The following is a 24,399-nucleotide window of genomic DNA, read 5'->3' as shown; positions in this document are numbered from 1 at the left end:
GCTGGCACTAACTGGAGCTACTAACATGGATAAAAAGAGCAATTTCTAAGAGTTTGCAAGTATTTGTAAGTCTGAGACACTACATTCAATTAAGGCACAAATATCCAATGTAAAAATATCAGTCCAATGCTTTAATATCCAATTTTGGATCTAAAGCTAACAGTATATTCAGAAAAGTTACCAAATAGTTAAATCTCTAGATTCCCAACAAAACAGACACCACTTGGGTGGTATTTCTATTCTCTACTTAAGGCAAGTAAATAGCTTCATGTTTTGGAGCTACCTACCAACTAAAGATGATTACCTGGGATTTAATTTACCAGGTGTTCAGGGTGAAACTTGGCAGAATTTCAGTAATTTTTTTTTAAATTACTTACATTTTTAAATTAGTTAAAATTAAATTTAAAAAAATCATTGCCATGTATGGGATATTAGATTATTCTACAGAGAAGTAATATGTTTCATCTGATTTATGCAGAATATAATCTTTTTAAAAATAATTTATTTTATTTTTCATTTATGGGATAACACAAACATTTCCATAACATAATATAATTTAAATTTTTTTATGTGAAATTGCAAATCTACCAGATACAACTTGCTATTCTTTTAAATATATAATAAATTTATCATGTAAATATCCTTTTTTCTTTTTTTTTCTTGTTCCTTCCATGTTCTTAGAGATGGCTACCAACACACACAAATATATGTGCGTGTGCATGTGTATATAAAATCATTTTATACATCCTTCTATTTATCAGTTTTTTCTCTGGATGCAGATTGGATCTTTATGTGCCCTTTGTAATTAATGAGTAATTGTAGTAGTCAAAATGGCTTATTAACTCAAATTAGTTCTTAAAACAATATTGCTTACTGCATATAATGTTCTCTTGGTTCTGTTCATTTTGCTCTTCATTATTTGATTAATAATAATAGGGTTATAGTTGTTCACTTTCTTTGTGTTTCTAGTAATTAGCACAGTGCTTGGCATATAGTTAGCAGTTTAAAAAAATTACTGTTTTTTTTTTTTATTTTAAACTAACAAGAAAATCAACTATCAATCAATATAATTGTTTTTTGTTTGTTTTAGCTCTTTGGAATCTGTGATTATCTTGTGGAATGATTTTATGGAGAAGAAGATCCAATTAGAACAATGGATGGAATCTGTAGATCACAAAGTGGAACACCCATTACAGCCCCAGAAGGGACTGAAGGAGAAATTTTCCCTTCTGGATCACTTTCAATCTATTGTTTCAGAGGCAGATGATCATGTTGCTGCCCTTCATAATGTAATTGAAAAATCCATAGAGCTCTATGAGAAAACTGAGGATGATTCACTTAATGAGGCTGCTCAGGAGGAACTAAGAATACAGTTTAATGATCTCAGCACTGTTGCAAAGGTAGATAACGTTTTTTTTTAATCAACTAAAGAAATTCAGATAGCAGTCAGCTTTGGCCAACTTCCCCTTCTTAACTGGAATCCATAATGGCTGAATATTAGGAAAATTAGCTAGTTTTAAAATCATCAGTATTTTCCTTGAGCAAAATATTATCATGACACTAATTTCTTATATATGTGTTGAAGTACACTCCTAAACTTTGGAATAACTCTGGTTTTTGTTTGTTTTTTTTTTTTCTTTCTCTTCTTCAATTTCTTTAATCTAACTTTATGCTATATTAGGGGAAACTACATCAAGCAGTGGATAGAGTGTTGGGCCTGGTGTCAGGAAGACTCATTTTCCTGAATTCAAACTGGTCTCAGACACTTATTGGACAGCTAGGTGGCTTAATGGATAGAGTACTGAGTTTGGAATAAAGAAGACTCATCTTCATGAGTTAAAATCCAACCTCAGATACTTCCTAGCTCTAGGCAAGTCACTTAATCCTGTTTGCCTCAGGTTTTGCATCTGTAAAATGAGGAAGAGAAGGAAATGGCAAACTATTCCAGTATCTTTGTCAATAATACCAAATGATTCATAAGGAATTGGATGTGACTGAAACAAATAACAACAAAACTATAGTAATTCAACCAACTCTATAAACATTTGCTAAATGCCCACACCAAGATGCTGTGTTCAGCATCTTTTAGTTCCAAAGAAATATAATTCTTACTTCCTGAGAATTTGTAGTTTAATTGGGGTTATACAATATAAATAAATCAATCATGGTAGAGCATGATAGGGAAAAGATAGATCCCAATAAATATTCTTGACATGATGTCTGACATAAATAAACAAGTGCTTAAAAATGCTTTATCAATCTATCTTGGCATACTTGAGGAAGAATAAACTACTTTAAGCTGAGGAAATTGGAAGAGTTGGTATTTGCAGTGAGGCTGACCTGGAAGGGAGTGAGTCCCTTTCAGCTATATGATTTTCTGGGCTTCTGTGAGTTGTGCTAATAAGAAAAGCAGATGTGCAATTTTTCTATATGTGTTTCCACATTTATCATGCTGCACAAGAAAAATTACATCAAAAAGGAAAAAATGAGAAAGAAATAAAAGCAAGCAAAAACAACAAAAAAGTGAAAATACAATGTTGTGATCCACATTCAGTCCCCATGGTTCTTTCTCTGGATGCAGATGGCTCTCGCTATCACAAGTATATTGGAATTAGCCTGAATCACCGCATTGTTGAAAAGAGCCAGGTCCATCAGAATTGATCATCATATAATCTAGTTGTTTCTGTGTACAATCTTCTCTTCAATCTACTCACTTCACTCAGCATTAGTTCATGTAAGTCTCTCCAGGCTTTTCTGAAATCATCCTGCTGATTGTTTCTTATAGAACAATAATATTCTATGACATTCACATACTATAATTTATTCAGCCAATTTCAACTAATGAACAATCACCTAGTTTCCAATTCTTTGCCCCTATAAAAAGGGCTGCCATGAACATTTTTGTTCCAAATTGCTCTCCAGAATGGTTGATTAGTTCACAATTTCAACAAAAATGTATGTGTCCCAGTTTTCCCACATCTCCTCCAACATTATATTTTCCTGCCATCTTATCCCATGTATCACTATCATTATTAAGTTAATAATAATGTATAGTGATATCACCTAAGTCTCTTGAATCTTTCTAGGACAGTATATTTTTCATTGATACTGGGAGTTTTCATTTTGTGATCTCTTTCAGGGAGTAATCAGTGAATTCTTTCCATTTCTATGTTATCCTCTTGTTCTAGATTATTGGAGCAATTCTCCTTGATAATTTCTTGAAAGATGATTTCTAGGCTCTTTTCTTGATCATGGCTTTCAATTAATCAAATAGTTTTTAAATTATCTCTATTGGATCTGGTCAGTTGTTTTTCCAATGAAATATTTCACATTGTTTTCTATTTTTTTCATTATTTTGGATTTGTTTGATTATTTCTTGATTTCTCACAGTCATTAACTTTTGCTTTTTCAATTCTAATTTTTAAGGAATTATTTTCTTCAGGGAGCTTTTGTACTTCCTTTGCTATTTGTCCAATTTTACTTATAAAGAAATTGTTTTCTTCAATGGATTTCTTTACCCATTTGGCCTAAGGAGGTTTTTTTTCTTAATTGAATTTTTGTGCTTCTCTTTCCATTTGGTCAATTCTGCTTTCTAAGGCATTCTTCTACTCATTGAATTTTTCTATTTCCTTTACCATTTGGCCTTGTCTTATTTTTGACATTTTATTTTCTTCAGTATTTTTCTGTTTTTCCTTTACCAAGTTGTTGACTTGCTTTATATGACTTTCTTGCATCATTCTCATTTCTCTTCCAAATTTTTCTTCTCCTCCCTTACTTGATTTTCCAAAACATTTTCTGAGCTCTTCCATAGCCTGAGACCAATTCACATTTTTCTTGGAGGCTTTGGAAGTAGGAACTTTGACTTTATTATTTTCTGAGCATGTGTTTTGATGTTTCTTGATGGCTCTTTCAAAATCACTTTCTGTAGTTTGCTCATTTTCCCAATGTGTTATTTTAAGTCTTTATTTAAAAAAGGACTCTGCTTCCAGGGTAGGGGATACATTGTCCCAAGCAGAGTTTTTGTTTTCAACTGTTGTTTATCTGTTTTTAGAGATATTTCTAGGGATCTGTAAGTTTTCAATTCTTCAAAAGTGGAATCAAGCGAGGAGATGTATGTTACTCCTCTCCTTAGTAGTCTGGTCTGTGAGTGACCCCAAGCATTCTCTGCCTGAAGCTTTTTAGTAGGGTCCCTGTTCATCTATAGCTGCAGCCTCTGCTATGCTAGTGCTCCTCCTTGTCCTGGCACTACCACCTAGGACTGCAACCTGGAACAGAATATAGGAAAAGCAAAAGAACGCTGTCTCAGTGCTAGCAAAGAGACTCCTGTAATCTCCTTTTTACCAATTGCTTGACCTTCTTCCCATCTGTAGGCTAAGAGCTCTGGAAATAGTTACTGCCAGTGCTGATGCAGTGGCTCCCATGGCTTCTGATCTGCTGGGGCTGAGACTGTGTAACTTCCCTTGCTCCCTAAATTTTCAAGGATTCCCACTAATCTTTGTGATAAAATACAGATTACTCAATTTGCCATTTAAGGCCATTCACAGATTGGCTTCAGTGTAACTGCACTTCACATTCTAGCTACATCTTTGATTTAATTTATATAGAAAACTCCTGATATGGAGATTCCCTTCTCTGATGCAGAAATTATCAGTAATTTATAGTCTTATTGATTTCCTGAAGCCCTGACATATTAATTGAAATAGCTTATATATTAATTGTATATTGTATATTTAATATATATAAACTAAAACTAGAACTTTTGCTCCTGGCTTCCTGATTCCAAGACCATTAGTATTTCCATTATATTTTCAACTATATATTATTCTATTCATTGGCTACCAACCAACTTCTATTAAATATATTTATTTTGTGTCAATCTTGCTATTGCTTGTTAGAACAAGTTATATATATTGGTATATGTAGAAAAATATTGCCTCTTCCTCAAATTTTTACATTTGCATTCTTTATTTTGAGATATTTGAGATACCTGCAAAAATTTTTAAAAGATCAAATGGATAGTTTATTGAGATTTGTTAGAAAATATAAACTAATATATTTGGTTAATTCATTAATCCCAACAACAACTTATTATTCTAAGCAGTTTTCTCTTTCATTGTCAGGAAAAAATGAGGAAAGTAGAAGAGATTGTGAAGGACCATCTCATGTACATGGATGCAGTTCATGAATTTACAGATTGGCTCCATTCAGCAAAAGAAGACCTTCACCGCTGGTCAGATGCATCAGGAGATTCTTCTGCCATCCAGAAAAAGTTATCCAAAATTAAGGTCCATATTCCATGAATAAAACATGCCTGAGATGAAGGGTATAATTTTTTAAAGCAAGTTTCATAATAGATACATTTCCATTTTTTTGAAATCACATTGCACTTACCCAATTTAAAGCACAGTTTTCCCAGTGTCAGATTACTAATGAGTATGCAGGAGAAAAGGGGAATTTAAAAAGATATTACATGTGTGAACAAAACACAACATTGTTCCTTTATGTTCCAGTATGCAGCAATGCTTGTTGGAAAACTGTGGTGTGAATGGGTGGGAAAATAAATCCACTTGGGCTGGCTGAGAAATCCAGATACTGTTTCCTAATGCAGTGAAAGGAAACTCTTTGTTAGGTAATCTAATAAGTGCAAGTGAATAGTAAACTGGTAATGTCACTGTAGATGTCTGGTTTTGCTACAGTAGCCAACAGTGAGATACCATATAAAAGATAGTCTCTTGCAGGGGATCAATATTATCTTCTAACATTGACATATATATTTATAGTGCAATCTGAGAGAATTTGCCAGTCCTTCATCACACCGTGAAGGATGTGAAGATCCTCCACATCCTTTTGACTTATTGGGTAAGAAATAGTACAGATATAGTGTAGAAAAAGGGGTATAAAGGTCAACTTTTTTCCTATTTTCTCTTGAAATTGAAATAGAAGATTTTCTATAAGAAAGGCTAGTCCAAGATGGATTCATCAATGATTTTGCCAAATGATTTATTATTGTGAGGACATGAATGAGATGAGGCAGTAAAATGGTTTAGTCAAAAATCAGGTGAGGTCAGATTTGGGATGTAAATGACTATACCTTGCAATTCAGAACAAGCATCTAAAGTCCCTGAATAGTAACTGTAACCACTGCAAACAAGATTGCATTCCTTTAAACTCCCTCTTTTAACAAATTCCTTTGAAAATCTGCTCACATCTTAACTATTAAATATGATTTTCACTATTTTCTGGAAAAGATTGCCTGAAATTGTTCCCAAATACCTTAACTGCCTACTTAAAAAATAAAATTCATGGAAGGATTTTGAATTTCAAGTTGGAGAAAGAATGAAGGAAAAATGCATATATATACATACATACACACACACACACACACACACACACACACACACACACACACACACATATATATATATATATATATATATATTTAATTTAAACCAAGTAGTTTAAAACATGCCTGAGCTAGTCATGGGAAGTGTTCTTTGTTGAGAAAAGACTCCAAGGAAGAAGACTATCAGTCCAAACACAGGATTCACAGTTCTTTAGTAAAGTATGAAAAACTGTAAGTTAAAATATAAATCTATTTCAAAGGGGGGGAGAGGGAAGTCACTTAAATAGGAGGCTTGTAAACTATATATCATTTAAAACTATCCATTATAGTGAAATGAGGAGCATTTATATCAACCTTTATATTTCTTATGGTCAATCATTCCAAGTGCAATTTGATTAGAAGTAGAGAAAAGGGCAATTGTAGAGAGATTTTAAAAAATACTGGATTACAGTATTTTGATGCAGAACATAACTGTGAGAATCTGTATCACTGTGGGAAATTTGTTTGGATACATATTTGAAAACTGGCACTCTATGGTCTCTAATTATGAAAATTATTTATGAATGAAAATTGACCATTAAAAAAATGAAGTGAAAAAATAAGCCTCTCGTTATATAAATATTGTGTTTGTTTCCCAAATTGTTTTCTTAAATTCTGTAATAAAAAGAGGGGCAGTGTAGCTCCTCAATAAAAGTGTTGCAGGGAAAGGCCAAAACTTGATATATGTTAGAAACTGGCTGTTAAATCTGTGTTTATGACTTTTTTATACTAATAGAGCCTAGTATATATAGTGTAATGTATATGCTTGTATATATACTTGTATATGTAATGTAATGGATATACTGGTATAATTGACAAGCCCGGGTTTCAAATATTGACTCAGAAATTCATGAGTGTTAAGCCTCATTTTTTTCACATGAAATAATTTTATTCAAGGACCTGTAAAGTTCCCTTTAACTCTAAATCTAGAATACATGACATAATACTTTCTTATGGATATTATTATCATTTGACATGATCAGTTTTATGCAATAATGTATGTGTAGCATGTGTACTAGCTTTAGAATATAGGTCTGGTGACACACAATTTTTTTTTTTGTTAATTTATAACTTCCACTCTAATTTTGATCTTATTAGTAATTTTCTTCCTATTTGGATACAGCAGTAATTTGAATGAATGACAAAAAAGAAAAACATTTATTAAGGTCTCACTATGTGTCAATTATAGTGCTAAGAACTGGGTTATACTTTTTTTTTTTTTAAACACAACAGTCTCATCCCTTAAAGAGCTTACATTATAATGGGGGGAACCATACATATAGAATAGTAGCTCAGGAAGATTGTTTTGGTTTGGGAAGTCACAGAGATGGTGAGTGAATTCATAGTTTAGTTGATAGACATATGCTTTCTAGAAATGGTAGAATTGGTTTGATTATGATTCTTAGATTTGGAGGAAAGGGATGGAAGTTAACATACCATTTTAGGTCTCGTTCATATTGGAGAATTTATAGGAATTTATAGGAACCCAGAACTCCAGGTCAGAAGCAAAATTAGAGTATCTCCCTTAATCCTCAAAACAGACATATTGCTATTATCGTTATCCTTATTTCATAGCTGAGATTACCTCAGGTCTCATCCTACTATTAATTGTTTAAGGAAAGATTTGAAACCAAGACATCCTGACTCTGAGTCAAATAGTGTATTGTTTCTACCCTGCTGCTATCTTAAGAATCATTTTAAAAACAAAAATTCAAACAATTTAGCTGACAATAATACTAACCAAGGCTTTTTTTTTTAAATCACCTATATTCTCTTACTCAACTTTTAATTGTGTTTCATCTGTACAGTATCCCCTAAAATTAACATTTCGATCTCCAATTTCTCGATGGGGACTGAGAAAAGCATGTGAATATATATATATATATATATATATATATATAAATTAGCTCCCTTTTAATATGTTATTCTGTTCCTTTCCATCGCTGTGGAGTTGTCTGGTATATGAATTAGGAAGTCATGAATAAAAGTGAAAAGAGCAAAACAAGATCTAGTAATTAAAGTAACTATTGGAAAACAACATAAATCATATAGATAACCACTAATCTTGGAAACAGAAGATCATTTTACCCTTGTGACCATAAGGACCTAATCCTCACTAAATCTCATTTTTCTCCTTAAAAAAAAAAGAACTAGTTGATCTCTTAAGGCATCTTTTCAATTTTGAAATTTTTCTATGTATAAAAAGAAAAGCCGTAATAAACCCAGACCAACTAATGATACTGAACTTTTAGCTAAATATTTCTATTGATTTTTTTTTTTTATCTTTGTAGTTCTCAGAAAATAGTTCACTCAGAAAATAAGTGTTTTGAATAGGAAAGTCTATTTTACAATTTGCGTATTTCTTTTATTGCCTGCACTATATAGGCCTAAGTTTTGCTTATGATTTACCATGTGAGTGTATGACTTTGCTTTCCTGTAATGTCGTGAAATATGATATGAGCTGCTGTCTTGTGAAGTGAGATGAGACTGCAACTCAGACCAAGTGCAAAAACACTGGTTCTGCCGTTCCTGTTTATATTTCCTTCAACCCAGAAAAAAAAAAAAATGGTGCAGCTTTATTTTCTGACACAGAATGCCACAAGGAAAGTATTTTAATCACAATCAAAACATGTTTGGATTCTTTAACAATGTTCTGTTTTCAGGGTACTTGCTTTGTCTATTTCAGGATATCAGAGCTTCCTGAAGTTATATTTTTAAAGTTTCCTCTCAAATGTTGACAATCTCCACCTACTACAATTTAAGGAGTGGGGGAGGAGTGGATAGGTGGGTGGATAAAATGCTTCCCATTCCCTATGATACACTTGCTAGAAGTTCCTAGCAGGATGGGGGTCCTTCCATGCACCAATTTAGAAATGTTCAGCTAAAGTGAATCAGAGCCTTCTTGGTTACCATGGCAATATTCCATTACAGGAGTTGATAGATTCCAGACAGATTGGTGCAAGCCGCCTAAACAGAGTGGAGTTGCTGGCTCCTGCAGTGAAACAGAGCACAGCTGCCAGTGGGTGTGAACTTATGGACACAGAGATGCAGGCCCTTCGCTCTGACTGGAAGCAGTGGGAAGACAGCATTTTCCAAACACAGGACTGCTTGGAGAATCTCGTTACCCAAATGGCCCTATCGGAGCAGGAGTTCACAGCCCAAGTGGCCCAGCTTGAGCAGGCCTTGGAGCACTTCACTACCCTTTTGGAAACCTGGTCTCAGCAAATAGTTCTCTTGGAAGGAAAGAATACAGACCAAGAAATAGTGGATTGCTGGCACCAAGAAAAAGTAGGTTTCTCCATCTGGTGGTTATGTTACAAATGGGTTAAGTTCTCCTAGGCTACAAATAATATTTGCTAACAGAGAATTAAAATAGACTTTGTCAGAATAAAATATTTGGATGCCAAGCTAGATCAGTTTATGTGTGGTGTCCCAAAAGTCTTGGTGCAGTTTAAAGTTTTGAAACTTAACGGTTTTGAGTTTTAAATAGTTTTAAGCTCTTGAAACTTGAAAGCACACAAAGACGTTAGGGACTTTCAAACATTCTCATAAAGCAAACTTTGTTACAAAAAAAGTTCTTTTTAGAGGCATAATGTGTCTTGGGAAAGTAACTAAAAGCAAGTTACTTCTTCCCCTGAGATAAGAGGTTGTAATATGTTTGATCATTTAGACACACATACAAAAATGGCCTCTCTGAAGAAGCATAAATAGACTAATGGTCATAAGTTCCTGGTGTGTGTGTTTACAGTGTTAGAGTACTGAATTGTAACACAGAATGGACAATCGGATTCTTTTAGAGATAATGGAGAGTGATTGCCCTGCTAAGTGCCCTATTTGTGGTTCTTGACAGCTGTAATTGAATTATTCTGTTAAAAGAACTCCTCTTTCATCCCCACTCTTTCTCTCCCTTCCTGTTTGTGGGAGTATGTGTGTGTGTGTGTGTGTGTGTATGCGCGCACATACATGTCTGTCTGTCTGTGTCTGTATCTGTCTTCTGTTTTGCTTTAATTATTATTTATTTGGGCTAAAAGATAGAAAATAGCAAAAAAAAAAAAAAAGATTACTAACTTTAAAAAAAAATGAACTTTTACCATTCTTTCATTTTGTTTTACTACTAACTAGATTCTATGAAATTGAAATGTGCAGTTTTGTGTAATAATGAATCATAGCTATCCTTATAAGGAAGCTTAAGGAAACTTCTGTGTTTCCATTTCTATTACTTCAGATATTATCAGAGAGGAAAGGAATAATTATAGCTTTATTTTTGATGGAAGAGATTAGTCACTAAACAAGACTTTTCAAGTAACTCATTCTGCTTCCTTTTTTTTTTTAAACTGGCTCTTTCAAACCCTTTTTGTCATTCAGATTTTAGGGGCTATCATTCAGTTCTGATAAAGGGGACTAAGGAAATTGCCATATCATAAATAATCAATCAATGTTAATATACTCTTAATAGGGAAAAATGACTTGACTTAATATATACTTTCTGTTACATTTGATCAGCTTTATTAAGTAAATTAACTAGTCTCCTTCTTTTAGAAAATAAGAAAATTCTATCTAATCTTGGAATAAAAAGTTTGTAAGAATTCTTTCATACTCAAATTATCATTACTTTTTCATAATCAATTGCTTTTATAGATAACATTGATAAAAATAGTATAAAATGGATATGCTTCATGGAAAGATTGACCTTTAAGAGCACAAAAGAATGCAGAGAGAATTAGGTTTTTAATCTGTTCTGTGCTTTCATATAAAAATATTTCATGTTGACATAACTGAGTCTGAATTATTTTTTAAAGTAAATTGTTAGGCAGGAACAATTTGAAAATAAATTTCTAAGTTATCAATGTTCATTTTTAGATTACATTTTAGAAGAACTATTAATATTCTTATGTTGGGAAGTTATTCTTAAAAATTAAATAAGCAAGCATTTTATCTCTGGCATATTTTTAATTTTAATTGGTATTGCTTTTGATTTCTTATATAGTATGTTTTTATTGGTTATATGCATAATAGAATACTCATTAGTAATACTTTCAAACTAAACTCTTAAACTAAAATATAACAGTAAATATGAACATAATAGCTCAAATAATATTTCTAAATGAATTTCTGTTTAAGTAAGGTTTATTCCTATGTTCATTTTATATACACCATCTGCCCTCCATTAGCTGAAAGACCCGATTTCCATTTTTCCATTTCAGCTCAATATAATTCATTTCTACTTAGGAAAATAATTTACTTTTTTGTCATCCCAAGTTTCCTTCTCAGTGAGTCAACATTTGAATGTTGGCAGGGATTATGAACCTTTAATCCTGCTACAAAGGGAATATTTTTGCTTGATGAATCAATCTGTCCATGAATGGTCTTGGCATTAATGCAGAGATACAATATGTTTATATTCTTTGATTTTTTAAAATTTTACTCACACATTTCAATACCTGCTAATTTTCATTTCAAATAAACATATTTTATGCTTATAATATTATATATATTAAAATATATATAAACTATTACTCCCAATGTTCTTGTATTGGAGAATGGATACAAATTTTGAGCTACTATAAAATTTTAATAAACTCAGAAAGATTGGATTTTTTATGAACTTATGTAGAAACATCCGGGGAATTATTACTATCTATAGTACTAATTCCAGAATTTTTCAAGTTTTTACTTTTCTCATTAAAACGAGGTTAATTCTCCTGTTACTTCTATTATATAATGATTGGTAAAGTAAAACTGTCATCCTGTAACCAGCTCAGGCTATGCCCTGAGCTTGGCACAACCAATTCTTTGTGTTCAACCTGTGGATGATTTCAGCTTTAGCAAAATTTCAGAACTGCTTTTGGTCACGAAGCCCTGCTACAAATCAAACTTGGTATATAGTTGCTATTACCCATCATTGTCAGAGCTACAGTTCGCTGCCTAACCATAGTATAAGTATTAAGATCTCTCCACATTAAAGTGTTTCTCCCCACCATTAGGGGTGGGTCTCCAGCACATGTGGTGCTTGCTTGCAAGTCATGTCCCTCACTTTGAAATTAAACTGCTGTTTCATTCCTGTCCTTGGTCTGCTTTGTTCACCAACTTAAAGACTAGTCAGTTGACAACACACACAACATGCACACACATACACACACCTTCATATATCTATATGTGTGTGTGTATATATATATATATATATATATATATATATATATATATACATATAGCAGACTTTCCTAAAACTTGGCCATCATATTTCAAAAAGCATATGAACATTACTGATAACTCTTCTAACAACCACTGAATGCTTCTGTGAACATTTTAGTAAAGTGAATATAATTTGGTAAATTTGGTCCAATAGTTGTAAAATGAAAATCTTTATTAAAATTCTTCATCTTTTATCAATAATTTAAAATGTGGACTTACAGAGCTCTTTGTCACAAATGTGTAAAATAGGTAGTTCAGATATTATTACACCTGTTTATAGATTAGAACAACTGATCCTAAATTAAAAGACAAACATGTTTTAAATATCTATTCTGTGGTAAACACTCTAGCAAGCTGGAGTCTGGGCAAAACACACACATATGTATATGCAGAATAAATACAAGGTAGTTTGGAAAAGATGGCAAATAGTACATGTCAAACAGGGAATTCAGGAAAGGCTTCACGGAAAAGGTTATGTTTAACTTGTCTTTTGAAGGAATTGAGGAATTTTTAGAAGTTGAAGTGAATTTTAGATCAGAGAAGGTAAATGATTTTCCCCAAAGTATCATTGTAAGGAAGTGTAAGGATCAGTATTTTGATTCCAGGTAATTTAATTCTAGATCCTGTGCTGATATACTGAAGCCAGACTGTTGCTTGCCATTGATATCACCAGTCAATAAGTAACACTCCATCCCAGATTTTTGTGTAATTTTATTTGTAACTTATGGCAATAATTTCTTTATGATCTCCCTTTAAATAAAGTTCCCATGGTACTTACTGCACTGAATTATTCTCCAGGTATAAGTGATTTTCTAATATGCTATTTTGAGAATATTTTCATATTCTCTATATGAACAATATGAACAGAATAACTGTTCTGATTTTTTCCTTAAAAATTTAGAACATTTCTTATGTAGATTGTCAGGGTCTTAATCAGCTTGTGTAAGAATGTGAGAAAAGTATTCCTTTTCTGAAACCAAACCAGACCTAGAAAATTAGATATAAAGTAAAATTCTATATGTACTATGCCCTTAACTTCTACTTTCATCCATAATTCTTATGAGTAAAAGGTCTTTATGCTTATAAAGTGATGTCATATAACATATGGTTTTTAAATTATATAATTAATTTATATAATTTCCCATACAAAACATTTCAATCAATTCATCAATATGCATTTATTAATGGCATAATAAAACCATATTTTAAAGCACACTATTATATACTTTAGACTATATTGTCAGTTTCTCCCTACACTTAATTTTTCTAAATTGGTGAGGTTTTATTCCAGCAAAAACCTTCTTTTGACCACATAGTGCAATAAAATTTGGGGTACAGTTTCAGAGCTTATGTTTGAATCTCATTTCTGCTTATAATCTGAGTAACTTCAATCAAATCCCTTTACCTCCATGGTCCTAATTTTCTTTATTTCTAAAATGATTGGGCTGAGCACAAGAAAAGTATATTCTGTACATACAGTAACATGTATTTTAGCAGTAACTTTACATATTCACAAGGGAAGGAAATGGTTATTTGAAATTAGCTTATTCAGAAACTATATTTGTGGAAAGTTTCTTATACATTTCATGATGAACTAAAGAGCTATTTATTCAATAAATAATTTTGTCAAATACTGGTTTCTTGTTAAAAAAAAAATCATCTGTCCTGAGTTCTTGGACTCTAGTCAAACACATGTCAACAATAGTGAACAATATTACAATACTTATGTACAGCCAAATTAATAATAATCAAAAGATCTCTTTTGCTTTATATTTTTTTTCAAAATATTGCATAGTTGCCCCTTTCACATTTTAGAGAATATGGGTGCAGTTTCCTTGAGGCCTGAAAAATTCATGTAAATTTTTTTGGCCCTCCCTTCTTGCCGGAGATGTCCTAAGTTTTTGTTGTTCTTCTTCTTTTATGGAATGTTTATGGTACCTCCTTATAAAATTTGACTTAAGTATTTGGTCATAGGTGCTATGTCATCTTTTGATTTTTATGTGTCATCTCTGAAACTCCCCAAAATTGCCATTTTTATGCCAACCAGTGTTATATTAAAACCATGATGGCAAAAGTCATGATGTGGAAAGTATAACTATATCATAGATACATTAAATTGATTCTACTAATATGAAAAGAAAAAAAATAAGATTACAATTTTAAAGCTTTAGTTCATTGCCCTAAAAATAGAGGTTTATGTTTTTTAATGATATAAATGAAGAAAACATTTTGCAATATAACTAGAGAAATGATTTGGAGCTCAAAAGCCCTATATTCAACTCTTAACCTTTAATAAATACTTGCACTATGACTCTATATATGTCACTTCTCAGTGCAAATGCATGGCCTTTTCAAACACTTTAAGTTATAGAGAAAGTGCTGATCTGTTTTGGGAGAGGGAGCTTCCTCATTTAAAAATTATCTGTGTTAGTAAAATCACAGGTGTGCCCTGCCTTTTGGATATATAAACTATAAAAATCTAATATCTAAAATCTTTAATAGTACAATTGTGTGTAGGATATTCTTAAATGTGAATGTAAAAGTACGGTATATGAGTTGTCAAGTCATTGCTTTTTGTTGTTGCTTGTTATATTTGTTATTTTATTGTTGTTGTTTGCTTTTTTCTTTCTTATACTGGAAATCTGGTTCTTTTTTAAAGAGTTCCTTTATTTTTTGGTGTAATATTCCTTCTAGTATAACAAATTTATTCTGTGATCATAGGTCACAGCACACTTAGATTATTGGGTACTTGTCCTTTCTTACTGAATCTTATTTTATTACTCATAGTAATCATAGTAGAATACAGATATAGCATAAAAGAGAAAAAAGTCTAAAATGAATATGATGTTTTTGCTGCTTACTAATGGGTAATGGCCAAAGAGAGTGTTGGATTGTTGATTTTGATTATTAGTTTTCAATTATTTTTTGCTTTCTTTCTCCTTCTCTTTTTCCCATTAATACAGGGGAAGAACTGAAAATGAGCTGGATATTTTTTAAGAATGGAAAAATACCATTAAAATGATTCTTAATATTTTATTCCCCAATAGGAAATATTAGATGCATTGGTGAAAGCAGAACCCTTGATTGATGAACTCAAATCTCAGTTAAACGATCTTTGTAGATTTTCTAGAGACCTTAGTACTTACAGTGGGAAAGTTTCTGGTTTAATTAAAGAGTACAACAGGTAAGTATATTTATTTATGGATAAACATGCATTTGATTAAGCTAGATCAATTATGCATATTAATATCTTGCTTCTCTGAACTACTTTTTCAATTATAGTCAATATTGTGCAGATTAACCTTGGAATTATTGTTTTAGGGTTTTATTATGTTCTTATTTTTTAGTGTTAATGGTTTATATGTCTTTGTTTTCTACAGGACCTAACAAAAAAGAAAATAGAAATAGACAGAGAAGCTTGATTTTTATGTTTCTATGATGTTTTCCACTAATTAATCAATACAAATATGTTTGTATTAATTTCAGTACTTTAGCATTTATTTTGTATTCATAAATTGAATACAAAATGGATAGGAACCATTTGAGGAGGCAGGATGATAGAGTAGAAAGAACTCTGTACTAGAATTCAAAAGAGTTGGTTTTGTCCAATTTTGTCTTCCCATGGATTAGATATATGATCTTAGAAAAGGTACCTTACTCTCCAAGTTTCGATTTCTTCATTGGTAAAATTGGAGTGTTTATAATCAGTAAATTTCCTTTTATCATTGACCAATCTAACTCTATGGTTGTGTGATTTTTTTTTTTCCTTATGGAGCTTTCTAGTTTTAACATGCTCTCTTGATGCTTCAATTTAAGGCAAATAATTTGAGGTGGGGGATCTCATAAAAGTTTCAAAGTATGTATTTACTAGGCATGATTTTAATCTTTATTTTTCTTTATTTTTTTTTTTTTCATTTTGCTCTCTGGAATGATTTGTTTAGTCTTTGTTTGCAAGTGTCCAAGGATTGTCAGAATAAAGAACAGATTTTACAGCAAAGATTCCAAAAAGCCTTCAGGGATTTTCAACAGTGGTTAGTCAATGCAAAAATCACAACAGCCAAATGTTTTGATGTCCCTCAAAGTATTACTGAAGTATCAACAAGTTTGCAGAAAATACAGGTAACTTATTATTCAGTTCAGCTGAGTACAGTATTTATTGTAAATTACATATTATCTGCGTTGAAAAGACATAAATCTAGCAAAAAGTCCTGATTTTTAAAAAAAGAAAAGATGTCATAATTGAAAGGCTTAAGAATTTAAAGAGAAATTATTTTACATGTATAAATATACACATTTTTTTTTCTGAGTTGGGAAGGAAGGATGCAGTGTGTGTAGATTTTCATTAAAATAATACCTTCATAAATATTTTACTTAGGTAGAATCTTTCACTTTAAATAAAAGCTTTGTAGGCATTCTGCTAAGATAGACTAATGACTAAATTATTGCAAATGATGCATTACTGAGTATGTTTGGTTATTGATGCTAGGCCCAGAGAAAGACTAATTGTAGTCCCATACCCCATCCGTGTTGCCCAGTCTCCACAGTGGTTGTTCATACATAATTCAATTCAATTCACTTTTAAAAACATGTTTTCAACTTAGAGAGAGTTTTCTGACCCAGAAAAGCTCATGCACTTATTATTTGCTTGTCTGTCATTGAGGTTTTTTTTTCCTTTGTGCTGAAAAAATCACAGGTTTGGGGGCAAGTAGATGGCACAGTTGGCAGAGCACTGGCCCTGGAGTCAGGAGGACTTAAGTTCAACTCTGGCTTCAGACACCTAACATTTGTTAGTTGTGTGACCCTGGGCAAGCCACTTAATCCCAATTGGTTTGCCAAAAAAGAGAGAAAGAAAAATTACCAGAGTGCCCTATAATACTTCAACTTAATTCAATAAATCTTTATTTGGCAATTTGGTAATTTGGCATTTGATAATACAGTCTAATTAGTCTAGGGAACACTAAAATCCAAGATAAAATGGCCCCATTGCTCTCAAGGTATTTATAATTTTAATGGGAGATAAAATATGTATACCAGAAAGAATACACAAAGTAATTTTAAGAGTAACAGGGTACAAATAATACTTGCCATTAGAAGATTTACTAAGTGAATAATTTCAAATTAATTTGTACAGCATTAGAGATGTCTTATTCTTTTGCCAAAATGTAATTGCAAAAAAACAAACAAAACATGAATAAGGACTAGTTTGAAAATCAACAATACCATCACAGACTTTGATCTTAGATGCCTATTCTCCCTACCCCACCAAAATACATACTTACTTTTTGAAAAATACACATTTTTAATGGCAGTTAAGTGATGTAGATCATAGAGTTCTGGATTTGGAGTATGGAAGACCTGAATTCAAATCCTGCTGGACACTTTAAGCTGAATGACCCTAAGCATACTTAACCTCTGTTTCTATATCTATAAAATGGAGATAATAAGGGTACCTCATGTACAATACTTTGCAACCTTAGAGTGTTATATAAATGCTAATTTTTAAAATAGATACATAACAATTTCAGAGTGTGGCCACATAAATATATTGTATATTGTCAAAATCATCATCATCAACATTAATATCATATCATTTATTATATGCTAGGCATTGTGCTATGCGCTCTATAATTATATGATCCTCACAAAACCATAGGAGGTACTTATTATTTTCCCACTTTACATATGGAAAGCTGAGGCAAAAGGTTTAAGTACCCAGAGTCATATATCTGGTAACTATCTGAGACTAGATTTGAATTCAAGTCTTCCTGAGTTCAGATCCAGCATTCTATCCATTTTACTGCCTAGCGTTTTTTGGTTGTTGTTTTTTTTTTTTTTTTTGGGGGGGGGAGGGATTGTTTTTGTTTTTTGTTTTTGTTTTGTTTTGTTTTAAGCACCTACTATGTACCAGGTACTGTGCTGAGCATTTCTACAAATTTTAGCTCATTTGATTCTTATAACAACCCTGTAAGGTATGTACCTTATAGAATAAGATATCTGGGCTAAAAATAATTTATCTAATTACTTTAGATTTGACTGGAAGTTAAATAGAAAAACCACATTGTTGTTTTAAATGTCATTTCATTATTATTAACCTTTTTCTTTCTAGGAATTTTTATCAGAAAGTGAAAATGGACAGCACAAGCTAAACATGGTTATATCTAAAGGAGAACTTCTGAGTACTCTTATCACGAAAGAGAAGGCTAAATCTGTCCACGACAAAGTTGTCACTGCAAAAGATGACTGGAAGGGCTTTTACTCCAATCTTTGCCAAAAGGAATCTGCCTTAGAGGTATGGGACCAATCTGATAGAAACTTTCTTGATTTTGTTGTTGTTGTTGTTGTTGTTAAGCCACATGTCTAATGATTTAAATTGTTCTGTCCATATTTTTTGGTAATTATCACTTACTGAAAATTGCCCAAGAATGCCTACAAGTTCCAGGACTGGAGGTATAAGCCTTCTCAAAAAAGTGAATTATAGCTGCATGGATGACTTACATTACAGATTTATTAGATCTCATCCCAATAGAAACAATAAGATTAGAATTTAAACTCTATTATATACTCTTTGAAAAACACTTCCTTTGAAATATTAATCTTTTATTTAGAAATCCTGAAATATCTGAGATAAAAACAAGAAAACACTGAGGATCAGATCCATATTTTGATAAACAGATGTAAAGTTTTGTTTAGCAATAGATCTGAGGAAAGTAGACATGCTACAGGATTTGATAGATAGATACATAGATACATAAATAGAAAGATGCAGAGATAGATATTTTAACCTGAGGCAAGACAGCTCAGTGTTCTTGTTGAATAGGTGACACAATAGTAAGATTTTTTTTCCTCTAAATTCAAATCATTTGCTACATTTTAAGAGAGACTTTAAAAGATGGTAAGGTTGTGATCTAGTACATACCTTTTGGATTCATGCCATTTGATTAATATCAGTAACAAATGATACTAAAAATTTTAGAGATTAAAACTATAGAAAAAACAAAAGGTTGTTGCTTCTGTTTGTACTTTTCTTATGGAATTATCCTTTCAGCAAAGCTATCCTGCATTTACTGGTCTGATATTTAATTGTCAATGCAAAGCCTGGACCTGAGGTCACACTTATTTATGACCTAAACATGTCATTTCTTCGTGTTCACTTTCTGATTTAAGTCCAGGAAATACCTGGCTGCTCTATTTCACTTTTGTTTCTCTGAGAAACTGCATTGTTTTGTGGATAGAGCAATGGATTTGTCAAGACATATATTCAAGCTCAAACTCTTCTACTTATTAGTTGTGTGAACATGAGCAAGACACTTAAAACTCTGAAATTTAGTTTCCTTATCTGAAAAATGAGATTAATAATATCTGGATTATTTGTCTCAGGGTAGTTGTAAGGAGACTAGCTTAGTTAAGATTGGAGAAACTCATAATCAGAACATTGAGTGCCTAGTGATTCATTCTTTTTTTGGGGGGGGGCGGGGCTGAAGGCTGGATATCATTTAATATTTTAGAGAGAAGTTACAATCTGTATCAGTAGAAAGTGCACTTACACACTGAAACCACAGATTCTTGATGGTTTGAAGCAATTGTTATAATTATTCTCATTCACATGTACCTGTAGCATGAGGGCCATCTACCTGGAAATCAGTCTTCACTTTTGATGAAATATATATGCAGTCCAGATTAGAAGGCAATTATTTGTTTTATCAAGCACTTAGTTTTGCTTCTGATGCACACTACTATTCACTATTCTGTACTCTAGCTGAGCCATAACCCTGACCACAATGATAGTCTACTCCTTCTTGTTATTGTCCCAGTGGGCATATGACAGACAGATAAATGCTTAATGACTGACAGTTATCTGATTTTTTTACTCCTAAAGAAGGAATAGTATCTTGTCCCTATGTAGAACTTTTACCTTTGAAAGGTAATTTTATACTCTTAAACTTATTAATACTCCATATTCTCATTTTATGAGAGAAAAGTATTCTTATCTCTAGCTTACAAATTTAGATTCTTCTGGATACAATGTTCAGAATGATTACAAAGGCAATATAACAAGTCTGAGTTTAGTGCAAAGTACTGGCAGATATGTCAATAGAACCGATTACTTTAGATGTAGCATTATAGTGTTCTATCTTATGCAATTGTGTTTGTCTCTTAAAGAAGGTGTCTTAGAGATTATTTAATCTAATATTCCAATTTAACAAGTGATGAAGCCAATGCCTGGAGAAGGGAAATGACTAATATCTTGTCTCACTGCTAAGTAACAGAAGCAGAATCCAGTACTTTTAACTATGCACCTAACATGAATTTTATGAGGACCATACAATATAAAGGAGGAATCCATTATTTAGTTTTCGTTTTTTTTCTTTTAATAGTATTTTATTTTTTCTAACTACATGTAAAATAGTTTTCAACATAAACTTTTAGAAGATTCTGAATTCCACATTTTTCTCCTTCCCTTTCTTCCTCCCTTTCTTCTCAAGACATCAAGCAATCTGATATTGGTTATATATGTACAATCAAATTAAACATACTTCCATCCTAGTCATATTTTGAAAGAAGAAACAGAACAATAGGGGGAAACCACAAGATAGAAAAAAGTCAAAACAGTATGCTTTGATCTGCATTCAGACTCCATAGTTTTGTTCTCTGGGTGTCGATAGCAATTTCCATCATGACTCTTTTGGAAGTGCCTTGGATCATTGTATTTATTACTGAGAAGAGCTAATTTCATCATACCACACATTATCATACAATATTGCTGTTAATGTGTACAATAGTCTGATTCTGTTCATCATGTCAGTCTTTCCAGGTCTTTTCTGAATCCACCTGGTCCTTATTTCTTATAGCACAATATATTCCATGACTTCATGTATCACGTTTTGTTCAGTCATTCCCCAACTGATAGCATTCCATCAATTACCAATTCTTTGCCACCACAAAAAGAGCTCCTATAAATATTTTTGCACATATGGGTCCTTTTTCCTTTCTTGTGATCTCTTTGGGATACAGACCTAGTACTGGTGTTGCTAGATTGAAGGGTATGCATGGTTTTATAGCCCTTTGAGTATAGTTCCAAATTGTTCTTCAGAATAGTTGGGTGATCCATCATTTTTAAGCCATTAAGCAAATACACAGAGACAAAATCAGCAATTCTTTAAAGTTAGTTTAAGTTAGTTAACTCCAAAGTCCTCTTTACATAATGTTTAGAAGGGTGTCATATTAGCTCTGGATCAAAAAAGGATCAAGTCTTAGACATAAGGAAACTTTATACAACAAAGTTATGTTCAGAAAAACATGAGTGCTGTGACACTTTTAAAAAAATAACTATTAACATTCTCCTATGGAGAATGATACCATTGTTAAGGTATAAGGGGATGGAGGTGGAGAGAATTCCATATAAAACTTGAGAAAAGTTAATTTTAAATTCTATAAATTGTATATCCATTGATGTTGAAAAAATATTGCTTGATATTATTGATATACTTTACAAATAAGTACAAATATTTGTATATATGTAATAGACTTGTGATTTCATTAGCTAAGAAACTCCTGATTGAAGAAACTCCCTCTCTACAAGCAAGTTGGTACCTTTTCTGTAATTTATCATCTCAGAACATGGAGAACTTATGTGACTTATCGAGAGTCACATCCTCAACTAATTTCTATTAGGATTTGAGTCCTGGTCTTCTTAACTTTGAGTTTGGCTATCTCCTGTGCCATATATGTGATATGATTTAAATAACAAATCATATTCATAATATACATACATATATAAATATATATAATATAAACATAATTTGTTATTCATATACATGATGAATAGATATAAAAATAATAACAATTCTTATAAAATAGAATATCAATTTGTAGTATACATCATTCTCAATGAAATTATTGAGCAACTACTTACTATATGTATAATATTATAATATATAAAATACTGGGGAGTGGGTAAAGAAGAAATTCAGAGATCCACTAAATACTGACTAGTCTAAAGGAATTTAACTCTCATAGATTTTACAGTCTCCTTGGAAAACAAATACTAATGTAAATAAAGAAAATTAATAATACTGCATAGTATTTGATAAAGGAGGCAGTGTTATATAATGGAAAGAGCATAGGCCTAGGGAGGCTGCAATATGGTTTCTGAATTGAGATCCAGTTGGAGCTTGCTTATGTGACTAGGAAAATTAAAATTCTCTGAGCTTCAATTTTTTTCCTCTCTGGATAATGAGGGAACTTGACTCTATGATCCTTTAGAATCTATGCTGATATCCCATGATTGTATAAATGAAATATTAAGAAAAAACTTATTATTATAATTCAAGAATCCACAATTATAAGCTTGCATGGTGAGATATAGGCTAATAAAGAAGATAAGCTTAGTAATAGGCCTTGAAAGATATTTTGGAGATGTAGAGAAGGAAGATATTATATCTGGAAGGAATCATTGTGGGCAATCAAGTATTTGGGCATGAGTGTCCTAATATTAAATAGTTGAACATATAGATGGAAAGTTGACTTGGACCTGGATCGTGAAGGTCCTTGAAAGCCAGAGAATTTTGACATTTTCCTCAAAGCAGAGGGAAACATAGAAAAGTTTTGAAGGACTAAATTTACAGGGATCTATTATTCTCTTTGCAGAATCTAAAGGTCCAAATGAAGGACTTTGAAGTAAGTGCAGAGCCAGTGCAGAACTGGCTGAACAAAACTGAGAAGATGGTCCGAGAAAGCAGCAGTCGACTACATGATCTGCCGGCAAAGAGGAGAGAGCAGCAGAAGCTTCAGGTGACAAGACCCTATGATCCATTTTTTTTTCCCTTTAGGATACTGCAAAGAATACATAGTGCATGCTGAGCCCAGTGGAAGTCTGCTCCTTCAGTTTCACCATTCTTAGGATAAATTTATTCCCTTCAATTCCACAAAAATGTTTTATGTTTTCTGACTTCCCTGGGGATTTCTTCAATTTATTTTCTTCTCTTTCTTACTCTACTCCAGGTAAACTTAGAAAAACTATAGAGGCACTACAATTTACTTGTTGCTTGCTAATGTTGATTTCTGCTATTTGGGCCAAAGCTCTGTCTGTGGCATGCTTCTCCCCCACCCCCCAATCCCTTAATAGTAAACTTGCTTGTGCTTTACAGTCTGTCCTAGAGGAAATAAACTGCCATGAGCCTCAGCTCACCAGGCTCAAAGAAAAAGCTCAGCAGCTGTGGGGAGGACAAGCTGCCGGCAAAAACTTTACGCACAGAGTGTCTCAGCTGTCTTCTCAGTACCTAGCACTGAGCAATTTAACAAAGGTAATAAATGCGGTATGTGCACCTTCCTGTGGGTTATGTCAATGTTACTAGAACGAAAAGCATAATATTTGATGAATATTTATATATCAGGATTAGAATGTGGTCTCCTGTCTTGCTGCTGTGTTGTGCTCTGTGTCTGATCCATCCAATGTCCCAATGCTGCCCGGTGAGTGGAGAAAAAAACTTGTTAAGTGTGATTTTCTTGCCTTGTGTGCCAGCTGTTTCAGGTACAATGGCTTACCATGGCATACCTTCAAGGAACAAGGGACACTCTAGAATATTTACAGCTAGCATTTACTTAATTCTTACTTTGTGTCAGGAACTGTGAAACTGTGGAACAAGATGCTCTTATTGTCCCCACTTTACAGATGAGTAAACATAGGCAAACAGAAGTAAAGTAGTAGTAGTGGTGATAGTGATGGAGTAGGAAATTGTAGTAGTAGTTAGCAGCAGCAACAGCAGTGGTAGTTATGCTAATAATAATAGCTAATATTTATATACAACTTACTATGTTCAAGGCAC

General features: G+C 32.5%; 1 protein-coding gene across 1 annotated transcript in view; it reads left to right on the top strand.

Moving 5' to 3' along the window:
* The window catches only part of SYNE1 (spectrin repeat containing nuclear envelope protein 1), a 593,997-nt gene that overhangs the window by 309,259 nt on the left and 260,339 nt on the right, over positions 1-24,399 (top strand). Inside the window, exons 53-60 of the mRNA XM_051997964.1 lie at positions 1,091-1,400; positions 5,121-5,285; positions 9,314-9,670; positions 15,622-15,758; positions 16,516-16,693; positions 18,681-18,863; positions 23,222-23,365; positions 23,722-23,877. Coding sequence (XP_051853924.1) covers positions 1,091-1,400; positions 5,121-5,285; positions 9,314-9,670; positions 15,622-15,758; positions 16,516-16,693; positions 18,681-18,863; positions 23,222-23,365; positions 23,722-23,877 — 1,630 coding nt within the window. The remainder of the gene's footprint in view (positions 1-1,090; positions 1,401-5,120; positions 5,286-9,313; positions 9,671-15,621; positions 15,759-16,515; positions 16,694-18,680; positions 18,864-23,221; positions 23,366-23,721; positions 23,878-24,399) is intronic.

Source organism: Antechinus flavipes, chromosome 4 (assembly GCF_016432865.1).
Source record: "Antechinus flavipes isolate AdamAnt ecotype Samford, QLD, Australia chromosome 4, AdamAnt_v2, whole genome shotgun sequence".
Taxonomy (NCBI): Eukaryota; Metazoa; Chordata; class Mammalia; order Dasyuromorphia; family Dasyuridae; genus Antechinus; species Antechinus flavipes.
Note: the sequence above shows the minus strand (reverse complement) of the source record. Positions and strands in the feature narration are given on the sequence as shown.